Below are 22454 nucleotides of genomic sequence, written 5' to 3' on the forward strand. Positions count from 1 at the left end.
TCTACCATTAAAAGGCTGCTCCAAAGCTTTTCTCACACTTAATTTTGCTTGTTTGATTATGCCATCAGAATCTATAAAAAATAAAACCTCATTTATGTAGTTCTTGTGCCCAAGATGTGAGAAAAATAAAAATAACATAATCTAATCATTTTTGTATATACTAAGATTCAATATTTGTTACTGATGACATCAACATTCCAAAACTCAGTAGTCTTGCGTTCTTTGCACCTTTTAGCATCAGAAGCAGCAAATAAGTTGTCAATGTGTTGTTCAAATGAAGCTACCTCATTTGCTTCTGGGTCCAAGTCTTCATCGCATGGCTCCGATGTTTGTACATCATTGGCGTAGGTCTATATCTCAGGTCTTGGTTCACTCCAGGAAGGACAAATGAGCAGAAAGATGCCACTGCAGGGACACCACCATCACTGGACAGGGGAATGAGCCAGTCATCATCAGTGAAGGATAAAGATGCAGGAGCTCCCATTGGAGGCTGCTGACATGGTGTTTCCAGTTTTGACTTTTTTGTGTAACGAACTTTCTTGGACATCTTAAATTCATAGTATAAAAAATGCACATCATAAAATAAAAAATATAGGAAAGTAATTAAGTGTAGAACAATATTTTAACAAGATTGAATGGAAAAACCAGCACAAACAGAGGAGGAAAAGAGATTACAAAACCTGAAGTTTAAGTCAGATTTTCATTCCTCAAGTCCACTAACAAATTACAATTTTAAACATGCTATAAGTCCATCACAATCAATATGAAAAAGAGAAAGTGCAGATATAGTTATGTAGTTATAACTTTCTCAATAATCAAGTAATCAACAACCATATTCATCACATCAGCAACAAGAAGCTGGGGTAAGAAAATTTTTTCAATCATCAGTCAGGGAAATTAATGCACTTAACAAATAGGCTTCAGAATACAAAATTAACAGATTGAACAATAACTTTCAATGAATCATAAACCCCAACTTAAAACCCCATCAACAAATTAACTCAGCAAAAATTGAAGAACAAAATCATTCATGTCATATCAGCCATTATTCCAAAAATTGAACCAGTAGTACTTTTCGGCAACGAGGGGGAACGAGAAGTGACGACAAGAGAAGAAAGATGTGACCTCATACACAGGCTTGATGGCGAGACAAAGATTTTGATTTAGGGGGCGACGACGACTTAGACGGAAACTTGCTTGACAACGACGACAGAGCCTGCGACACAACAGCTCCAAGCATGATGATCAGCAATGATAAGGAGAAGACGACTTTCGATAGCAACCGCTTGTAGTACTTAGCGGCGACTTGGTCAACAATTTTGAAAAGAACGATTACAGAAGATAGTTTGGGTTTTGCATTTTGAATAATGAAATTGTATAATTACCTATTCAGTAGATAATTAATTTAAATAATAATATTAATAATAATAACAATAATAAATCAAACAAGCAAAATACAAATAATAATAATAAGAATCACCAAAACAAACTAATAATAATAATAATAATAATAATAATATAAGTTTGCAGTTGTCAGTTTAAGCATCTTAGTGCTATTTGTGGCAAGCTTTAATGCCTATTGTGGATTGAGAAAAAGAAAGCTCAATAAACTTAAAGAACAACTTTTTCAACACAATGGTGGTTGCCAAACATAAAGGTTCAATGGAAACTTAAAGATACAAGTTCCATTGCTTGTTTATGAATTAATTCAAGGTGGTACTCTTTATGAGTGTCTTCATGGTCAGAACTAATCTTTAAAGTTAAAATGAAAAACAAAATTGAGAATAGCAGTAGAAACTGCTGGGGCTTCTATCATAAAAAATCCGAAAGTTTTATATTCCCATCCCCTCTCAATATAAAGGATCCAAAATAATATAATAATTAAAACCACTAATTAGTTAGACTCACTAGATACACATATTAGAAATTATATCTCCTCCTCATCATAAGTAATTTAGCATTGAAAGCAATCATTCATTCTAGTTTATTAGATAGCTGTTCAAAAATTAGTCCAAGATAAAAGGATTTTAACACAAGCAAGGCCAAAAATAACCAATTTTAATATTTTAAGTGTAGTGATGGAAGAGGATTTAACGCCGGTTCGGAAATTAGATAAAATAATTCCGTTGTGAGTATAGTTCAAACCGACAATCTATCCTCTCAATCAAAGTTTGATATTTTCCAATAAAAACAATTAATCGAGAGTAATGAAACTTCGGGTCATTCTCCCTAAGAATGTAATTGAAGTATCACGCTTTCGGTTGTGAGGAAAATGGGTTTTGAAAGAAAAGAACGAAAGATTAAAGGAACTAAGAGATAACAAAACTAAGAAATGATCAAAATTGAAATCAATGCAATTAAAAAGAAAACAAGATCAAAACTAGTGAAAATGCTAAGATATGCATAAAAGAGCCTTGACTTGGGAATGAGGATCCAAGGAATCCTATCATCGCCATAACCACAACTATGGCAACCATGATGAGTCAATCTCACTTCGTCTACCCCTAACATCGAGGAGTACGTCAAGAAAGCATAATTGACCTTAATCCATAAGTCCTAGCTAACTTACCAAATTAATTGGTAAAAAGCTAGCGTCAATAGAAACAAGAGTCAACTAACTACCCAAGAATTGCCACTAAATGTCGGACATTATGACTCTAGTATCCTAGGAACTCATTTCTCAAGCCAAGATATGAAAAGCTACTCAAAATTACCAAGTGGCATTTTCACAAACACTTGGTAGGCATAAGACCAAAACATAGGAATTTGCAAAGAAAAATAGAAAATTATAACCAACTATTCACAATATCAACAATAGACAGTCAAACAAGCATATATAAAGCATAAAACATTAAATTCATCAATCAAAACTTCAAGAACTTAAATTGCAAATATTAACAAGTAACTTGAACCAAAAGGAAATTAGAGTAAATATGATGTAATTAAAGAAAAATTAAAGAGTACTTACAAAAGAGTTGATCAACCCAAGATGAAAATTTGAAACTATAAAATTCTACTATAGAAATGGAAAATGAAATAAAACTCTAAGAGAGCATTCTAACTACACTACTCCTACTCCTAAATTATGTTCTAAAACTATCTAAGTGAGCTCCCTTTCATATGTGTTGATATTCCCTTCATATAGCACTCCCATTAAGCATCAAGCCTTCCAAAATTGGGCCAAAAGCCCCCAAAAATTGCAGATAACGTGTTTTATTAATGAATCCACGTGCAGGGACCTGTGCGTACGCACAGAAGGTTATGCGCACGCACACATATTGAATTCTTTCTTGTGCGTACGCACATAGGATTGTGCCCACACACACTCCAATGTGTGCTTCCTCCTTGTTTTCTTCATGTGTTCTCCCTTTGTACATGCTTCCTTCCACTTTTTCCTAGCCAATCTTGCCTCTAGAGTCTGAAATCACTCAACAAACATGTCATGGCATTTAATGGCATAAAAGTGGAATTAAAATCATTAATTTAAGCACAAAAATGTATGTTTTCATATTTAGATTCAATTTAGGGATCAAACACAAAAGTATGCTATTTTAGTGATTAAGTGTGAGTTTATATGATGAAATCTATCCAAATTAAACCAAAATATCTCATCAAATATGGACTCATCATGTAGCCATAAAAAAAACTCCATGCATACCCTAATAAGAGAATGTTAGGTCTCCAACAACCACCTCATGTACCAAAATATATAGATAAACGTGAAACACTTTCCTAAACTCTAATTGGACTTGGTTAGTGGCATATTAGGAGTGACTGATGCCATTTGACCTGAATAAATACCATCAATGAAGGTCTGTCAAAACTCAAAAGTATCCAACAAGATCAAATTACAACCCAAAACAAAGTCTTTAAACACCAAGTCAAAATATCAAACTATCATGAATCAAACGACCTCATTCTCTTCTGATGTTTTATTGAGGTCATACGTTAGCATGTAAGCATTATGTCCAGTCGAAGCAACCTCATCAGAACTATCGTCGGGCCCAACGTCTTCTTCCTGCATTAAAGCTTAAACTATCTCTCCTATTTTTTCTGTTGTCTCTTAAATCTTGTCCCGATATAGACCTAAAAGTTACATGATAGCCAAACAATTCCAATTCATTGCAACTTATACAAAAAAACATGGTTAAGGTCAACATTATAGAAGTCTTGTTTGGCTTACGTTCCTAGAGTCGGGCACGTTTTCTTTCTATAAGAATGAATTTCTCCCGAGACAATATCAAGTTCAACAATAAGAGTATTCTCATAGTGTGCCTGCACAATGTAAAAAAAGTGCACATCAAAGTAGTGTAATAGTTGAAAACTAGAAGTGATCAAAGACACTTTCCATTCAACATCAACAACATTACAAGTTTTGTAGCAATGGAAATCATGGTAACTAATTAGAGTATAAAGTGTGAAATGAAAAGTAAGGAATAGCTGAGCCATTAAAAAAATACAAAATCAACGAAAAAAATGAGACAGCAAGGTCCATATAGGATTTCAAGTTAACTTAAACAAATAAAAATACTACACACTTAAAAATTATATTGCTCTAACGTTCTGAATACTCTTGTGAAAATAAAGTTTTAATTTAAAAATTAGAACTGTCATATATGTTGTAGCATTTCTAAAAATGTTTTAAACATGAGAGACACATGTGGTGGATGAGTTTTATCGAGTGTGAATGTTAGTGTTAGCTTCTCAATAGAGTGTTTGTACTTATGATAGTCGATAACAAGGTAGAAAAAGATAAAAAAAAATGTATGAGATTAACAATTTGAAAGTACTTGATCTCAATGAACTTTTTAAACAGTTTAGTTTTTTATTATACACATTTTTTTATTTTGCAGCCAATAATATGAATTTATTCATGCTGAAATGGTATGAGAAGTTCTCATCATGCAGATTCAAAGAGCTGTTTCTCACCGGAGAAAGCTATGTAGGTTCTTAATGGTATTTTATTCAATTGATAAAAGCACTTAAAAAATTTTTTGCAGTTCTTTTTTTCTTTTTCTTAATGTATTCTTGACTTCACACATCTTCAAGGGCATCCAAGGATGATATACAAATAAAATTTACATAATAAAATTAGAGTTTAATTACTATGCAACTAATAATTGAAAAGAGATTTCATATATCTAATCTTATTCACTCCAAAATAATTTATCATGGTATCAAAACTATCTCCTTTTTAAAAGTTTAAGCTATTAACTAGACGGATACAACTCTCTTGCGCAATGCAAGAGCCTCTTTTTTGGCTTGAAGCAAGGATTATGCATTGATCCATTTTTTTTTTCTGTGCTGAGATGTTAATTTTTTTGAAAGAATATAGTAACAAGGAATGAGTTCCAGAACTTTTGGAACTAGATGTAGCAAATCAATGAATTAAATATGCATTGCAAAGTGAAACCTATGATGTTATATGACAACCTAAATGTACTAATGCTAACTTCTAATCCAATGCTCTATAATAAATCAAAATATTTTGTTCTTGATAAATCATATACTTGGTGCATAAATCCAAATTTTACCTTCACCTCCTCTGGTATTTGGTACAATAGTCTCTTGTCTGTACTTGTTATGAATCCAAAGCCAAACTTCTTGTGGTACTTTGGTTTGAATTGAGCCAATTCCTACAATGTTGAGAAACTCAATAGATATAAGCACTTTAGCCATGTCTTTTGTTTACAAGATAATAAAACCATTAATATTATTGTTGCCTTTCAAAAAGTAAAAGAACCTTTTTGCTATCAATCATATGAGAACATACCTTCAAAATTGATCCAGACGCTTTATTAACAACTTCACCTATGTGCATGTGTACAGCGAATGCATCTAGGCATGAGTTAATAGGTAACTTGTTGAACCATAAGTCTCTTGTAAATAATGTGGCGTGCTCCAACGAAGAGAACAGAGCTGCTTGCTCCATCGCCCTGGAAAATAAGATGCTAGTGTTGCAAAGAAAGAAGTCTCTCTCTTTCAATTTCCCGAATAAGTTCCACCATAAAAAAGTGAGCAAAATAACTTTAAGTATACATGTTAATCAATATATATCTCCAGCTGCAGTAGGTTAAAAAAGACAAATTAAACAACTCTAAGTTATAATAGATTATTAATATCACTTTTCAGGTGAATTACATGTCACTTATGAGTAATAATATTCAAGTCTTTGCATTTTCTAACTTCTACCTGGTTCTAGTTGTTAAAATGTAAAATTGCAAATATTTGTCACTCAACTAGACTATACATAGAGTAATAGTGTACATATCTTATATTGGAGAATAAATACATTTACAAATATACAATCTCTTTGCAAGTATCGATGGCATCAGTGGTGGATTCTTCTAAATCCCCGTCCCTTGTCAACGCCAAACCTTCGACCTCACACTCAGATAATCCAATCAAACTTGCTTCGAGAGAAAGTTTGACCTCACAGTATTTATTGTCTTCACCCATGTCAAACAAATCTCTTGACTTCACATGGACTACTACACTCCATTCCTTATCAACTTCATCTTTCACATAGTATACAAGGTGAGCCTCAGATATAAGAATGTACGGCTTGTCATCTTTACAATCACCAGTGTGAATTGGATTATTGAAGTTAACACAGATGTGGCCCAAAACGTCTTGCTTTATACCGTTACCAGATATGGTGTCTGCCAGAGACACCTCAACAAGACTATAGTAAATTGACCACTGTAATTCAGCTCAATAATCTCTTCTAATCTTCTATGATACGAGATGCCACCAACAACAATATTACTATCACGATTGCTTGCATAACTCCTAGTATCATAAGTGACACAAATCCCACTATTCTAGATTTCCATCCCATCCTCTCTTGAGAGGGTTCTAAATATAATCTGTTGATGTTGTATGCCTTAAAGCGTCTAGCCTAGATATTGGGACCACATGCAAGCCACTACAATTCTCTTGAGTGCCTTGTGCTTCCCAATAGTATCTGATAGGGAACAATTACACGTTTCCTCAGTTGGGATACAGAAAGCGAGATACTACCTGTTCATACACTGGGTCGAGCTGTGCGACCCGAGCTAACTGAAGACAAGTCGACTGACCTGTTCAGACCAGGATTATCCGACCTCTTCATAAAAGAGGTCGGTCAAATCGCTACAGAGGCCCAAGGAGGCCCAAATAGAGGAACACGACTCAAATCTAAAGACAGCCCAAAGCCTAGAGAGATAAGGGCGGTTTCCTCCAAAAGATAAGATAAGATAACTATTTTATCTCTAGAAAGGTCACTCCACACCATTATAAATACACTGGAGCACCCAGGTATAACTTATACTCCGATTCTACTAAAAACCTGCTTAATACCCTTTCTAACTTAAGCATCAGAGTCCCTTACATGTACCACCACCCTCCGGTGACGAAGGATCAGCACCACCACCAAGTCTAACAAGTAGGACACGGCGACCCCGGCCACCATCATCAAGTCAGACACAATAGCTCCGACCTATACAGAAGATCTCGTCCGAGATCGACCTACAGTTTCAGGTAACCCTCGGAACACTACCCAATAATCAAACTGATTAGGCATATAAAAAATTCACCTCATGCTTAAACAACTTGGAAAATTCTCTATGGAGAACCCTGTCAATGTGAGATTGGGATCTTGTTTTACTTTACAACTTTCTCTTTGTGGTGGGCCTAAAATCAATGGTTATATCACACATATTTAATGTCAAACTATCAAAAAAATGCATTTACGCACATCCTAGACCACAAAATCAACTGCACTTACTTCAAGATATTCTCTACAGCCATACAATTGACCAATACATGACAATGTACTTGAAGTCTGACGGTTGGTGTAAGATTAATAAATGCCGCAGTCCCTACCGCCGTGCCAATTAATGGAAACATGGTTGCCATTTCATTACTCACAACTTCACTCGGTCGATCATCAACACGTATTGGTCGATTGATCCTACTCTCAATATTATCCAAGTATCTTGAACAGAATGTGAGAATCTCATCGGATAAGTAGTCCTCTGCAATTCAGCCTTCTGGTTGTGTCCTATTACGCACTACTGCTTGAGATGACATAGGTACGTTTATGAGCAATAAATGTGTCTTATTATGTTAAGGCTATCGGAATAATAGCAATGAAAAATTTGTTGCATAATTACATTTTAATTGGGTATATCCACTGATAATGCACTGGACCACCAAGGCGTGCCTCTTCGACCGACGCACAATTAAGTGTACCATGACCGTGAAGAAACATAGTGAAAAAATAATTTCCATGCGACAAAGAGTATGCACCACATGATCCTAAAGGAGAGGAAGTTGTTGAGAGTCTATGGATTTACAGCATAATTATCGAAAAATAATGAAAAATCTACCAAGAAAATAGACATTGGGGCAAGCAATACATTCCCTGATGTAATTGGCAGTAGATGTTCCATTAGAATGTTACAGCTATAACTTTTCAAGCCCGATAACTTTCGCTGTTGTAAGTCAACACAGCAAGAAATATTGCTCGAGAAAGACATCCTTTTATGAAGGAGACATGGAAAAGACTGCAGTGGATACTTTCCATCTTCCCGTGGCCAGAGATCATGCTTTATTCCTATCAGCTGGAGGTCTTTTTGAGCTTTAAGGTGGTCCTTAGATTTACCACTCTCATTCATTATGGTGTAAACTATGTTATCGCACACATTCTTCTGTATTTGCGTCAAGGTTGTGACGCAATAAATTATTCTCCTAGTATGGGAGTTCAAAGGATATACTCATCTTTTTTCAAGGAGACTCATCTTGCACTACAGCTTGTTGTCTGCATGCTTTTTTTCCAGCAACCATTTGCATCTTGCTAAGCTTAGCATGCACATTCTCTAACTGTCTCAAAATATCTCCACCAGACAATTTGACAGGGGGACTTCTATCCTCTATCATACCATCAAATCTAACCTAGTCCTGCCTAAATCTGTGGTCATGACCCAGAAAGTGCGGATGACATATGAAACACCATTTCTGATTGCAGGTGAGTCGGTTAGTCTTAGAATCCAAGTTGCACGTAGGACAAGTTCTCCCACCATCGTATTCCACCTAGATAAGTTGCCCAATCCTGAAAAATCACTGATTGTCCACATCAACGCAGCATACATCTTGAATGTTTTTTTCTCGTTAGCATCGTACGTCTGAACATCACCCCACAGTTAGTTCAACTCATCTATCAAGGGTTATAGGTAGATATCTATATCATTTCCAAGCATTTTAGGACTGGGAACAATCATAGAGAGCATAAAAGAGTTGGATTTCATGCAATCCTAGAGAGGTAAGTTGTACGAGATAAGAATCACGGGCCAAATAGAGTACTTTGAGCTGCAATTTCCAAAAGGATTAAAGCCATCGCTTGCTAAAACTAAGAGAACACTGTGCGGATCATTACTGAAGTCAATATATATTCTATCAAATGCCTTCCATGCCTTACCGTCCCTTGGATGCCTCGAAAAACTGTTAGAGTTAGGACCTTTCTTATGCCAAAACATGTCAACAGATATATTATTGGACATGAACAACCGCTTCAGTTGTGGAACAAGGGAAAAGTAACGAAGAATCTTCACTGCTTGCGGTTTTTCATTCTTCTTAACAACCACGTTGATCCTTATAATGGAATTCTTCTTAGTCTTTTGCTTCCATCTCTATATCCCACATCGCTTGCACTTAAGCAATTCTTGGTCACCGCCCTGGTATAGCATGCAATCATTCAGACATGCAACTATCTTCTTGTATGGAATACCAAACTCTCTTATGATCCTCTAGGCATCGTGCAAAGAAGTCGGAATCTTTCCATCCTCAAAGGCATCCCCCATTAGCTCTAGTATTATTCCCGAAGGCCTTGTCGCTCACTTCACACATGCACTTTATATGGTATAGCCTCAGTAAGAAAGACAACTTCAATAATTTTAAGCATTCTGGATACAATTCCTACTCTCCATCTTCGAGCAGGTTGTGAAGATTACGAGTCTCGCAATTAAGTTTGCTGCATAGATATGGCAACTCTTCTGCACCCCCTCTAGAATGTTCATTGCTTGAGTCTTCTTCATTGCCGAATAGTCCTGAAAAGTTGAATGCCTCGTGGACCATGTCACGCATTGGATCTCTGAGGTTTCTACAGGGTTCTACTTCTTATCTATCGCTAGAGCTCTCTACTATGCGTCTCTCACCGTGATGTAACCAAAATGTATAATTAGGGAAAAAAGATTTTATTAGCAGATGATCATAGGCATCCTCTCTAGTTTGGAAAAGATAAAACCCACACGAAGGACATGGACAATGTATCATTTCATCGGACGATGCATTAGCAAATGCAAAGTCTAAAAATCTGTTTAAACTAGCCCTATATTCTGCACTACCTCTTGGCTTTGAAATCCAACTCTTATCTATATAAGCTTTAATGAAGTCATACAAACAAATGAATAAATAATTAATAAAGTCATATAACTAGTGATGAGCGGATAATTTATACGCTTTTTGGCATTGTTTTTAGGTAGTTTTTAGTAAGTTCAAGCTACTTTTAGGGATGTTTTCATTAGTTTTTATGTTAAATTCACATTTCTGGACTTTACTATGAGTTTGTGTGTTTTTCTGTGATTTCAAGTAATTTCTGGCTGAAATTGAGGGACTTGAGCAAAACTCTGAAAAAGGCTGACAAAAGGACTGCTGATGCTGTTGGAATCTGACCTTCCTGCACTCGAAATAGATTTTCTGGAGCTACAGAACTCTAAATGGTGCACTCTTAACGGCGTTGGAAAGTAGACATCCAGAGCTTTCCAACAATATATAATAGTCCATACTTTATTCGGGAATTGACGACGTAAAGTGGCGCTCAACGCCAAGTACATGCTGCTGTCTGGAGTTAAACGTCAAAAACACGTCACAACCCGGAGTTGAACGCCCAAAACACGTTATAACTTGGTGTTCAACTCCAAGAGAAGTCTCAGCTCGTGGATAGATCAAGCTCAGCCCAAACATACACCAAGTGGGCCCCAGAAGTGAATTTATGCATCAATTACTTACTCATGTAAACCCTAGTAGCTAGTGTAGTATATATAGGACATTTAACTATTGTATTAGACACTTTTGATCACTTTAGATCTGAGGAACATCTGGGGGCGCATAGTCCTTAGACCATGGGGGTTGGCCATTCGGCCATGCCTGAACCTTTCACTTATGTATTTTCAACGGTGGAGTTTCTGCACACCATAGATTAAGGGTGTGGAGCTCTGCTGTACCTCAAGTTTCAATACAATTACTATTACTTTCTATTCAAATCTCTTTTATTCTTATTCCAAGATATACGTTGCACATCACTTTGATGAATGTGATGATCCGTGACACTCATCATCATTCTCACTTATGAGCGCGTGTGACTGACAACCACTTCCGTTCTACTCTAGGCCGGGCGCATATCTCTTAGATTCCCCAACAGAATCTTCATGGTATAAGCTAGATAGATGGCGGCATTCATGGGGATCCGAAAAGTCTAACCTTGTCTGTGGTATTCCGTGTAGGATCCCGGGAATCCGAAAAGTCTAACCTTGTCTGTGGTATTCCGAGTAGGATTCCGGTATTGAATGACTGTGACGAACTTCAAACTCCTGAAGGCTGGGCGTGATGACAAACGCAAAAGAATCAATGGATTCTACTCCAACCTGATTGAGAACCGACAGATGATTAGCCGTGCTGTGACAGAGCATTTGGACCATTTTCACAGAGAGGATGAGATGTAGCTATCAACAAGGGTGATGCCTCCAGACGATTAGTCGTGCAGTGACAGCGGATAGGACCATTTTCCCGAGAGGATTAAAAGTAGCCATTGATGATGGTGATACCCTACATACAGCTTGCCATGGAAAGGAGTAAGAAGGATTGGATGAAAGCAATAAGAAAGTAGAGATTCGAAAGGATTCTAGCATCTCCACACGCCTATCTGAAATTCCCACTATTGATTTACATAAGTATTTCTATTCCTTTTTATTTTATTTATCTTTATTTATCCAATCTAATCACATTTGACTTTATGAGTCCACTTAACTGGGATTTACAAGATGACCATAGCTTGCTTCATACCAACAATCTCTGTGGAATCGACCCTTACTCACGTAAGGTTTATTACTTGGACGACCCAATACACTTGCTGGTTAGTTGAACGAATTTGTGACTTCAAATAGAGCCAATTATTAAATTTCATACAAGTACAAAGAATATGGATCATAATTTTGTCCACCAACTAGAAAACTTAGCAAAAAAGCATGCCTCTGTGTCAGAAGAACCAGTTCCAGTTATCACAATTATGTAATGGGAGGAGTAATAAAATATTTAAATTAGTTAATTTATTGCAAGCAAAACTATATAGAGAGTCAAAAAATAACTTAAAAAGGATTCATAAACAAAGTTACTTCCAATCAACCCAATATGTAGCATACGAAGCTTATTGGGAAGGTTGATTACTCATTGCAAAATTTTGTGCTTTCTAAAAAATTCCTGAAAGAAAGAATTGTTGGTTCCAAAGCTAAAAAATAAAAGGGAAAGAAAAATGGCCTTGAAAAAAAGAAACAGGAATAAATATTAGGAATGCATATGATACTTGATAAGGTTTTTTATTTTGTATTTTATGATATACAAAATTGAAATAGATTTTGTAATAACGATTTGGTATCTCTAATAAATAGAATAATTTATTCATGCTTTGTATGCTAGCACAATCACTATGATTATCAACCACAACAACATCAGTAGAATCAACTAACAATATAGGCAATAATATTTCAGCTAACATCAGCAGATTATCAACTAACAATATAGTTAACAATACTCAAATAAACTACACTTACCTTCAGTAGAGAAGCAATTGGACCAAACCAGACCAACAGCAAAGAAAACACGGCTGAATCAGACCAGTAGAGGTAGAGGACGATGCATGACGAGCAGAGGAGCATAAACTATCCTAATTCAATGCAATATAAAAAACACAAAATTAATAACAAAATTTGATCAATATTTATATGTTAATAAGGATAATATAGTTACCTAAGACACTCAATTCACAAACATAAAAATATAAGAAAAAAGCTGAATCAAAATCACTAAAAAAAAAACAAAAAATATAATCAAAATAATAGAACACAAAAACAAAAATTAGAATCAATATCAAATCTCCAAATATACAAAAATAAGATTATCAACCATATTACACACCAATATTTTTAACCATAACAACATCAGCAGAATCAACTAACAATATAGGCAACAATATTTCAGCTAACATTAGCAGATTATCAACTAATAATATAGTTAACAATACTCAAATAAACTGCACTTATCTTCAGCAGGAAGCAATTGGACCAGATCGGCAACATAGGAAGCACGGTCGAACCAGACTAGTAGAGGCAGAGCACGACGTGCAGAACGCAGAGGAGCGGAGCTGACAAAACGATGACCACAAACAATGACGACAACCACCACCACGAAGACCACCACAATGACGACCACACGACACGACGACAGCACACACGACGGGTCGAAGACCACGACGTCGCCGCACATGACACAGCGGCGGAGGAAACGATGATAGCAGAGGTGACGACAATGAGGCAGACGATTCATCGGAGGCTATGCCAGTGCTTCTTCTTCCAGCAGGAGCTCCATTGTGCTTCAGTAGAGTAGACGACGCAAAGATGAGAGTTGAGTGAGGCGTAGAGTGAGGGGGTGAAGACTTAGGGTTTTTTCACTACTTCACTTTATTACTTTTTACATTATTATTAGAGATTGTAATGGGAGTTGACAAAGAAAGTTCGGAAATGATTGAGAATAATAGTATTTTTTAAGGGGAGTTGTTTGCTATTTGGAGAGAATATCTCTTGATCTGTGATGTGAATCAATGAGATGTTATTTGTGAGACGGATTATATAGAAGTGTTTAACCTTGTTACTAATCACTAAGATGATTTTGAGTTAATTGATCCGTTAGTGTTTAAAATAAGGGATATTATGCATTGAAATTGGCATATTAATTTTTTTTTATTATAAAAGATGCAAATACGATAGTAGACATATACCATAACAAAGATAACGATAAAATTACAATTTTATCAAATGAAAAAAAAAATTTAAAAGAAATTTAATAATAATCTTACACGAGAGTATCCTCTATTTAAGTGAAGGATTGATTTTTTTATAATAAATCTATTTTTTAATTAATTAATTAAAGTTAATTTCCTCCCTAGTTGGTTCCGCCGTTTTTAATTATGAACCTGTGATGAGGAATCCGAGGCGTGATGGATCACATTAGGTCATCCACATTATTAGGAGTTTAGTCCTAAGTGATATAAGGAAACTCATAATTAAACTCATAATTATATAAAAAAGTTTAAATAGTTTTTAATATTAACAAAAGAAAAAGTCTACGGGCCAGCATGTAACCAGCAGAGAAAGATGAATCATGAGATGAAATTTCACACCAATCTCACACCATCAAATCATCATTGATGATTAGTTGATGGCTACCAATCACAAATGTTACTGCCCCCTAACATTGCTCTTAACAAAATATATTATATTTTAACAAAATTCAATAGTATCAATCAAAGATAAAATTAAACTACATATATCTATAGATAATTATATATATTTAAGTGTATTTAAATATATTTAATTTTTTTTAAAACAAAAATAACTATATTCTCATCAATTTTACTTTTACTTGCCTATCATGGTCACACGTGCATATAAGTTCCATCCCAAACCCAAATAATAATATAGAGTTTTTGGTAGAAAACATAGTTATACGGCTTCCTTAGACCATCTCCAGTAGGGAACTCATCTCAGTCCCTATTTATAGCCCACTTGTCATAAAAAGTGACTCCACATCAGATTTTGCGTCATAACCAATAAATAGGAACTCAATGAATCTCTCTCTTCTCCATTAGAAGGAACTAACTTTGATCCCTATTGTGGTCCCACTTAATTAATTAATTAAGTAATTAAAATTAATATAATAATTATTATTTTTTAATAATATTATTTAAATTTATAAATTCAAAATAATTCAATATTATAAAATATTAAAATAAATAACTTAAATTTGATTAGTATTTTAAATTTTATAAATAAAAATAAATAATTCAACTAAAAATTATTTTATAATAAAAATTAAATTTATTTTTTATGTAAAATAAATTTAATTAATTATGATTTAATATAACAATATAAATAATATTTGATATTGATTTAACATAATTATTTATATTAATTATAATTTAATATAACTAATTATTAAATAATTAATATAAATAATTAATTAAATAGATATATAAGTATTTAATATATATTTAATATATTTTTTATTTTTTTTATTAACTTACCACATGGCATGATTTTATTGGTTGTTGTAAGTCCCTGCTTAGAGAGACTCTCAACCTTGATCCCCGTGAAGAGCCCTCTTTCCCTTTTCACTCCAATAGTAATTGAGTCCCCATATGTCAGAAGAGGAACTCTATTTCTTAGCATTGGAGTTGCTCTAAAGTCTTTGGCCCGCTTAACTACTTTGAGAATTTTTCACATTTCATCATTAATTATTGCTTCCTTTCACTTTTTGTGTCCTTCTTTATATAGTAGTAATTAAGTGACTATCTAGATCACATTAATGCCATGTGTGTACCGTGTAAGGAAAATAACTTATCTATCCAATAATTGAAGACTTTAATTTTTAAATAAAAAAATTGAATTATTTAAATATGAATAAAAAATCCCAATTTTAATTGAAGGTAATTAGAATTCTAATTATATGCATAACAATTAACATAAAATTTAAATCTAGTTTTAAAAACAACAAATATTAATTACCAAACCAGTTACTTATATAAAATATATTTTAAAATGTAAAATACATTGAAAATAAATTAAACAATATATATATATATATATATATTTATATATGCTAATTTTTAATATGTATATAATATTTTTATTCTAAGATTAATAAACAAATCAAATTAAATCGTAAATATAAATTTAAATCATGGTAACAAACTTATAAACAATGTCTAAGATTAGAATTGAAGGCACAAAAAATTGAAGATAAGGGGAGTCCTTCAATTCTTTTGGTGGGAAATTTTTTTTTTTTTTGTTATTATTAGACAATTATTAGTTCCTAATAAAATATACTTATAGTTGCGATAAACAAGAATATTATTTCAAAGAGGTTCGTATATACTTGGTGAGTTCCGTGACTTGCAAGATACTAATTGCAACAATTTTCTTTACATATATAATTTGCCTTCTTTAATGAGCCAATCAAAACCTTATGTATACTAAAGCTAAGTCTAAGACTAACTACTAATCACAAATCCGTACCTAATTTAGGGGCTTAGTTTTGACTTTATATTATCTATAGATCTGAATCGAGGTCACACGTGCACAGGATTACGAAGAATGTGATCGTGCATGCATTGGTGGCTTTCCCAGAACCCTAGGATGATTATAATTTCGGTACAAAAACAAATTTACAACATTCATAGTCTTTACCTACCTAACTACCACTTTACAATTTGCAACGAAATTACTCTTTATCTTTTCTTAAAGAAATGTATTTATTTTTTGTTAAACCATAATCTATATATTGATCAATTTCAGTTGATTGTTTGACTAATTAAACTTCAATTTCTGAGTTAACAAGAAGGGATCCGAGATCAAGCAACTTAGGTATATATATATGGTCATTATATATTTAATTTGTTGACCAAATTATATTAGACGATATAGAATCCAAAGCATTGTTTAATTTGCTTCATTCCATGATATGGTAGTAGTGAGGACAGATGATGGATTCAGATAGGTCATAAAGAGGCAGAGGGTGAAAATTTTCTTTTTTAGAAACTAACTCGTTGAATTATTAGTCTTTCAAAAATTAAATCACATACCGCAAGAAACTATTAAATTATAAAAAAAATACTATGTGTACACAAAATATCAGTTATTAAATTATGTGTGTATAAATATATATTGTTTTGTACACTTTAATTTTAATGTGATAAAGATGAAAGTAATTTCAAAAATTTTTTTAAGTGTTTTCTTAAACATGTTGTACCAATACATACATTTTTTTTTGGGGTTAGGATTGACTTGGGTGTATTAGCACTTTTCTTTTATTGGTTTGATAATATGATGAGTAAGGTTTGTTTTCTGAATTATTATATAAATTCTAATTTAGGTTTAAAAGGAAATCGGATGAAAATATGCCAAATTAAAATTTGGATGGTTTATAATTATTTTGTATGATTACAGTTTTATTTGGCGAGAGAAAAATAAATAAGAAAACATAATTTTTCAAAAAATATAATTTTGCCAGAAAAATAAATAAAAAAATATAATTATGTTATACTTTATTATTGAAAATTTTGTCAAAAACTGTTAGATGATAAAGTTATGCAACTCATATAGCTAATTAGTTGTATTTTTAAATTAGTAGAGTTATTACGTAAATTTGTTAAAATTAGTAGAGTTATTACGTAAATTTGTTAAAGTCTGAAGTTTATTAGAGGCTGCTAACTCATAGCATTAAGTTAGTTAAAAGAGTGCTAAATTAGTGTGGTTTATTTTTCTAGTATCTACAAATATATAACTAGTCATTTGTAAGTAAATGAGATTAACCATAATTAGAATTTCATTTTTGAATCTCTCTCAAGTTCACTTTGCACTTTCACTCTTTTCTCATTTCTCGATTCAAATTCTGCAGCATTATAGCAGATTTTATCATGGTGTAGTAAGTATGAATGTGCAAATAGTGACACCTTAATGGATCTCTTCCATTGCAAGGTAGAGAGATCGTGAAATTTAGAATCTGCAATTGTGTCCAACTTTGACAAATTAGCAGAAAGTATGGTTGATCCAAAGCAAGGCCCATGACAAAACATGGAAACTCAAGTTTTTTCAGCCTTAGATCTTCAAAGTTTAGCCCAATTAATGAACCAGCTAGCGACGATGTAAGGGCAAATCACTCAATCTGCGAAACCAAACACGAATTTGATGCAAGATCGTCACTTCAGATATTTCACTCACTCCAAATCCTCTAACTACACTGAATTACCACTCATGGTCCCGATCGGTTTGGATATCACTGAAGACAAAGAACAAGCTCAGTTTCATAGGCGGATCTTTACCAAAACCTGAGAAATCTGATTGCACGTTTGAAGCTTGGGATAGATGCAACACCTTTGTTCTGTCTTGGTTGCATGCTTCTCTAAGTAGTGAGATTTTGCAAAGTGTGATGTGGTGTAATGTGGCATCAGAATTGTGGAAAGATCTTAAGCACATATTCTACGAAGGAGATTTGTTCAGAATCGTTGAATTGGAAGAAGAAATGTACTCAACACGACAAGGAGATTTGTCGATCACTTCATTTTTTACAAAGATGAAGGGACTATGGGAAGAATTAGAAGAGTTTCAACCGATTCCATCCTGCAATTGTATAGGATCATGCACGTGTAGATTAGAGATTGTTAGAGGATACAAAAAGCAGTCACAAGTGGTTAGGTTCTTGAGAGGCTTGAATGAAGAATTTAGAAATGTGAAATCACAAATCATCTTAATGAGATCCTTCCCTGATGTTAATACTGTTTCTTCATACAAAAAGTAAGATGTTGGTAAATGCTGCAATTGACAGCAACTTCAACACTAATAGAGGCAACATGAGCATTTAATGAAGAGGGAGAGGGCGTGGAGGCAGAGGTCGTGGCTTAGGAGGAAGAAGAATGATCAAGAAGTGCTCTCATTGTGACAAAACTGGCCACTTGGTTGACATATGCTATCACAAGCATGGTTTTTCTCCACATTACCAGCAAGATTCAAGCTCAAGAACCATAAATCATGTCACTATTGATGATGAAATTGAAAAAATCAGTAACTCTATTTCAGGAAAGAATAGTAACAGTTTAAGTTCTTTATTTTTCAAAGAGCAAAAATAAGCTCTCATTGCTTTATTCTAAGATTGTGAAAAGGATCTTGTTCATAATTTAGAATTGGAAATTGAGGCACAAGCCCTATCCTTAGATATATACCACATTCTTTCCTTCGCCAAACATAAATTGAAACCAAATGATTAGATTTTGGACAGTGGTACTACTGCACATGTCTCTTTTTTATTACAATTCTTCAATAATTATTATAAGATAAATCCAATTATGCTTCAATTACCAAATGGTTCAAAGATTGTTTCCACCATTTGTGGAACAGTCTCTTTTCCAAATAATATAAACCTCACAAATATCTTTTACGTTCCATCCTTTTCTTTTAACATAATTTCAATTTCCAAAGCCACAAAACACTTACCATATAAATTTTTGTTTGATGAGTTGCATTGTGAGATATAGGATCAGAAGAGCTTGAAGATGATTAGTATTGCTGAAGTCAAGGCTGGATTGTATATACTGGAATTCAAAATTTACACTGATTTGGATTTATATTCCTTCACCAATAAATTTGTACCTGCCCTTACAGCAGCACTCAGAGCAGATTTTACTTTTAGAGATATTTGGGACACATCTCTTCTAAGAGATTACACATAATAAAGAAAGCTTATGATTTTTTCATTTTAGATACTAAAAGCATTCCTTGTGCACCTTGTCATTTTACATAACAGAAATGTATTCCTTTTCCTACAAGCATTAATAAATTTAAAAATTGTTTTAATTTGATGTATGTTGACATTTGGGGACCTCTAGAAATTTAATCTATCAAAGACCATAAATATTTTTTTACTATACTAGATGATTATAGTAGATTTACTTGGGCTTATTTTATGAAAACCAAAGGAGAAACCTCTGATTTGCTTCGAAACTTCATCACAATGATTGAAACTCAATTTCAAAAGAAAGTAAAATGCATAATATTAAATAATGGTAAGGAGTTTATTATGCATGATTTTTACAATTCAAAAGGTATTTTACATCAAATCACCTGTGTGAAATCCCCACAACAAAATGGTATAGTAAAGCGGAGGCACCAGAATATCTTAAACATGACAAGAGCTTTTCTATTTAAAAGTAATGTTCCTAAAAATTTTTGGCATTTAGCTACTCCTCATGCCATTCATGTCATTAATAGAATTTCTAGCTCCTCTCTGAATTTAAAAAGCTCCTATCAAGTCATGTTTAGTAAAATTTCTTGCATCAAACATTTTAAAATTTTTGGTTGTTTGACATTTGCCTCGACTTTTACTGCTCACATAACCAAATTAGAAAAGAGAGCCAAACAAACTGTATTTTTGGGTTTTAAGTCTGGCACTAAAGGATATCTCCTTATGGATTTGCGAACTAATGAATATTTTTTATCACAAAATATCATTTTCTATGAAAGAAATTTTCCTTTCACACTAAAGATGCCCCCTAACTCTTCATTCACTAACAATTCATCTACTAATAATGCTCAAATTTCAAATAATCGTGCTTTATTCTTTGACGACACATTCATATCAGCATATACACCCGTTATGCCTATTACAAATAATACACCACCTCATGTTACAGAATCTGCTATTAGCATACCAAATCATGTTTCACATATACCTCACTCACAATCACATCTCACCACCTCATACACACCTCATGATGCACACACTAATCATATTCAAACTCTCGTTCCTCTCTCTTCTCATACATTCATTGTCTCACCAACTTCAGCTCCTAGGAGTTCATGTAGGATTAGAAAATCACCAGCATATTTGTTTGATTTCGAATGTTTCCAAACCAGTACAGCAACTTGTAAATGCCATAAATTTAGCGAATAATTAATCAATAAATTAATTTTTAATAAAAAAATTAGAAATATAAATTTTATAATTTTATGTGATAGAGCTAATTAAAATAAGAATTTTGACATTAAATTTAAAGAATTTAGCTCAAAATTGGGCCAAACGGGTCGAACAGAGTCTGTATTAGGCCCAAGGCCCAACCCACACACTCCATAACTCAATGAGCTTCAGCTCATTTCATCCCATAAACAAAGGAAACATGTTCCTAGGAGGGAGAGTGAGGGAAAAGAGCTCAAACCCTTGTTCCACTTCAAATTAACATATCTTGCTACTCCGAGCTCCGATCACCGCACTGTTTGCGGCCACGCATCCGCGGCGTTGAACTCTACAAATCTCGATGACTAATTTTGGTAAAAAACCTCAATTTCATCTCAGCTTTCCTTTTCTCCCTAATTTTCAAAAACCTTGAAGTTAGGTTGTTGAAACTTGATATCTTGGTGTTTAGGCTCAAATTAAACTCGATGGATTAGCGGGTTTTGCTCATTTGAGGCACGAGTACAGTAAGGACTCTCTAAACCTTGTGGATTCTTAGATTATTGTGTGTAATTATGTTTTGGAGCACCATTGAGGAAACGAAAACTTGATTTGGGTCATTGGATTGCTGAATTTGGTGGTGAAGCTTGATATTTTGCCTAATTGTGTTGCCTTGGGTTATATGAAGAAATCGATCAAGGTATGGTTTTGGTTTCTTTTATTTAATATATAATATCTTGTGAAAACTTAGGTTAGATGACCATAGGATAGGTTGGAATGATAGAGTATGTTAAATTCTTAGTATTTTTTATGATAATTATGGATATGGATTGAGTATTTGTTGGTGATTATTGTTTATGATGGAACTAGGATGCTAATTGATGATTGAATGATGATTGAAAAGTTAATAATGATGAATATGCATAGATGATGGATTGTTGATGATGTTGTTGGTTAATTGAGGAATTTAGGTTTGAGATTGTATAATATTAAGGTATGATTCTTTGTGGTGGGTCGAGAATGCTTATGTATTGATGGTGATATGTAATAACATTGAGTGTTGATGATTGTAATAAGTATGAATGCAAAATGTTGTGAATGAAACTATTCAAAATGAAATATGATTGGATATGGAAGAGTGTGGGATTGTGTTTCCGTGATATGATATGTTTTGGTGTTTATTATGAGCATCGAAAGTTGGTTTTGAATGGTGAATTGTTGAAAACAGAGCTTAGAGTTATTTTGTGAAAATTTAATTTTTTTGCCGAACTTTGGCAAGACATAACTCAGCTTTCGGACCCTCAAATTGTTTCAAACTTGTTTCATAAGAAAATTGGGTTTGTGAAGTTTATGCGTTTGAAGAACGAATGAAAAATGTTCTAAAATGAAAAATTTATGCGCGTCAGAAGTTTGGAGTGCAAAACTGAAATTTCTGCAACATTCAGCATTTTTACCAATCTGCAGATCTTGCGTACGTGACCACTGCATGCGACGCGACCAACCCTTACGAGTTTGGCATCTTGCGTACGCGAGCAGCGTGCTGACGTACGCGAGCAGTGGTTTTTGAGGGGTTGCATACGCGACCACCTGCACGCAACACGACCAACCCTTCCGGGTCTGGCATCCTGCATATGCGAGCATGG

The 22454-nt window shown here is 33.8% G+C and overlaps 1 protein-coding gene across 4 annotated transcripts; it reads right to left on the reverse strand.

Moving 5' to 3' along the window:
* Positions 1 to 2922: 2922 nt before the first annotated feature.
* LOC112711509 (uric acid degradation bifunctional protein TTL) lies at positions 2923 to 6093 on the reverse strand. Of its 4 annotated transcripts, none has more exons than XR_003157510.3 (5): positions 5774 to 6093; positions 5535 to 5636; positions 4184 to 4275; positions 3914 to 4086; positions 2923 to 3418 (listed from the first exon to the last, which is right to left on the reverse strand). XR_003157510.3 is itself a non-coding variant. In XM_025764184.3 (4 exons), exons 1-4 carry the CDS (start codon positions 5930 to 5932, stop codon positions 3412 to 3414), a joined length of 360 nt encoding a protein of 119 aa, XP_025619969.1. In that variant the 5' UTR covers positions 5933 to 6093; the 3' UTR covers positions 2923 to 3411. The 4 variants fall into 4 exon arrangements, 2 of the variants coding, with proteins under 2 accessions (XP_025619969.1, XP_025619968.1); XR_011866025.1 differs by having other exon boundaries at positions 2923 to 3789; XM_025764184.3 differs by lacking the exon at positions 3914 to 4086.
* Positions 6094 to 22454: the final 16361 nt, after the last annotated feature.

The sequence above is a fragment of the Arachis hypogaea genome, chromosome 9 (genome assembly GCF_003086295.3).
Source record: "Arachis hypogaea cultivar Tifrunner chromosome 9, arahy.Tifrunner.gnm2.J5K5, whole genome shotgun sequence".
NCBI classification, from domain to species: Eukaryota; Viridiplantae; Streptophyta; class Magnoliopsida; order Fabales; family Fabaceae; genus Arachis; species Arachis hypogaea.

Excerpts from the sequence above, each read along its gene's own strand:
- LOC112711509 (XM_025764183.3), bottom strand. The coding sequence starts at position 5,932 with ATGGAGCAAGCAGCTCTGTTCTCTTCGTTGGAGCACGCCACATTATTT. Across the intron at positions 5,637-5,773 it reads CGTCTGGATCAATTTTGAAG|GAATTGGCTCAATTCAAACC; the intron begins GTATGTTCTCAT and ends TCAACATTGTAG. Across the intron at positions 4,087-4,183 it reads ACGTGCCCGACTCTAGGAAC|GTCTATATCGGGACAAGATT; the intron begins GTAAGCCAAACA and ends TGTAACTTTTAG.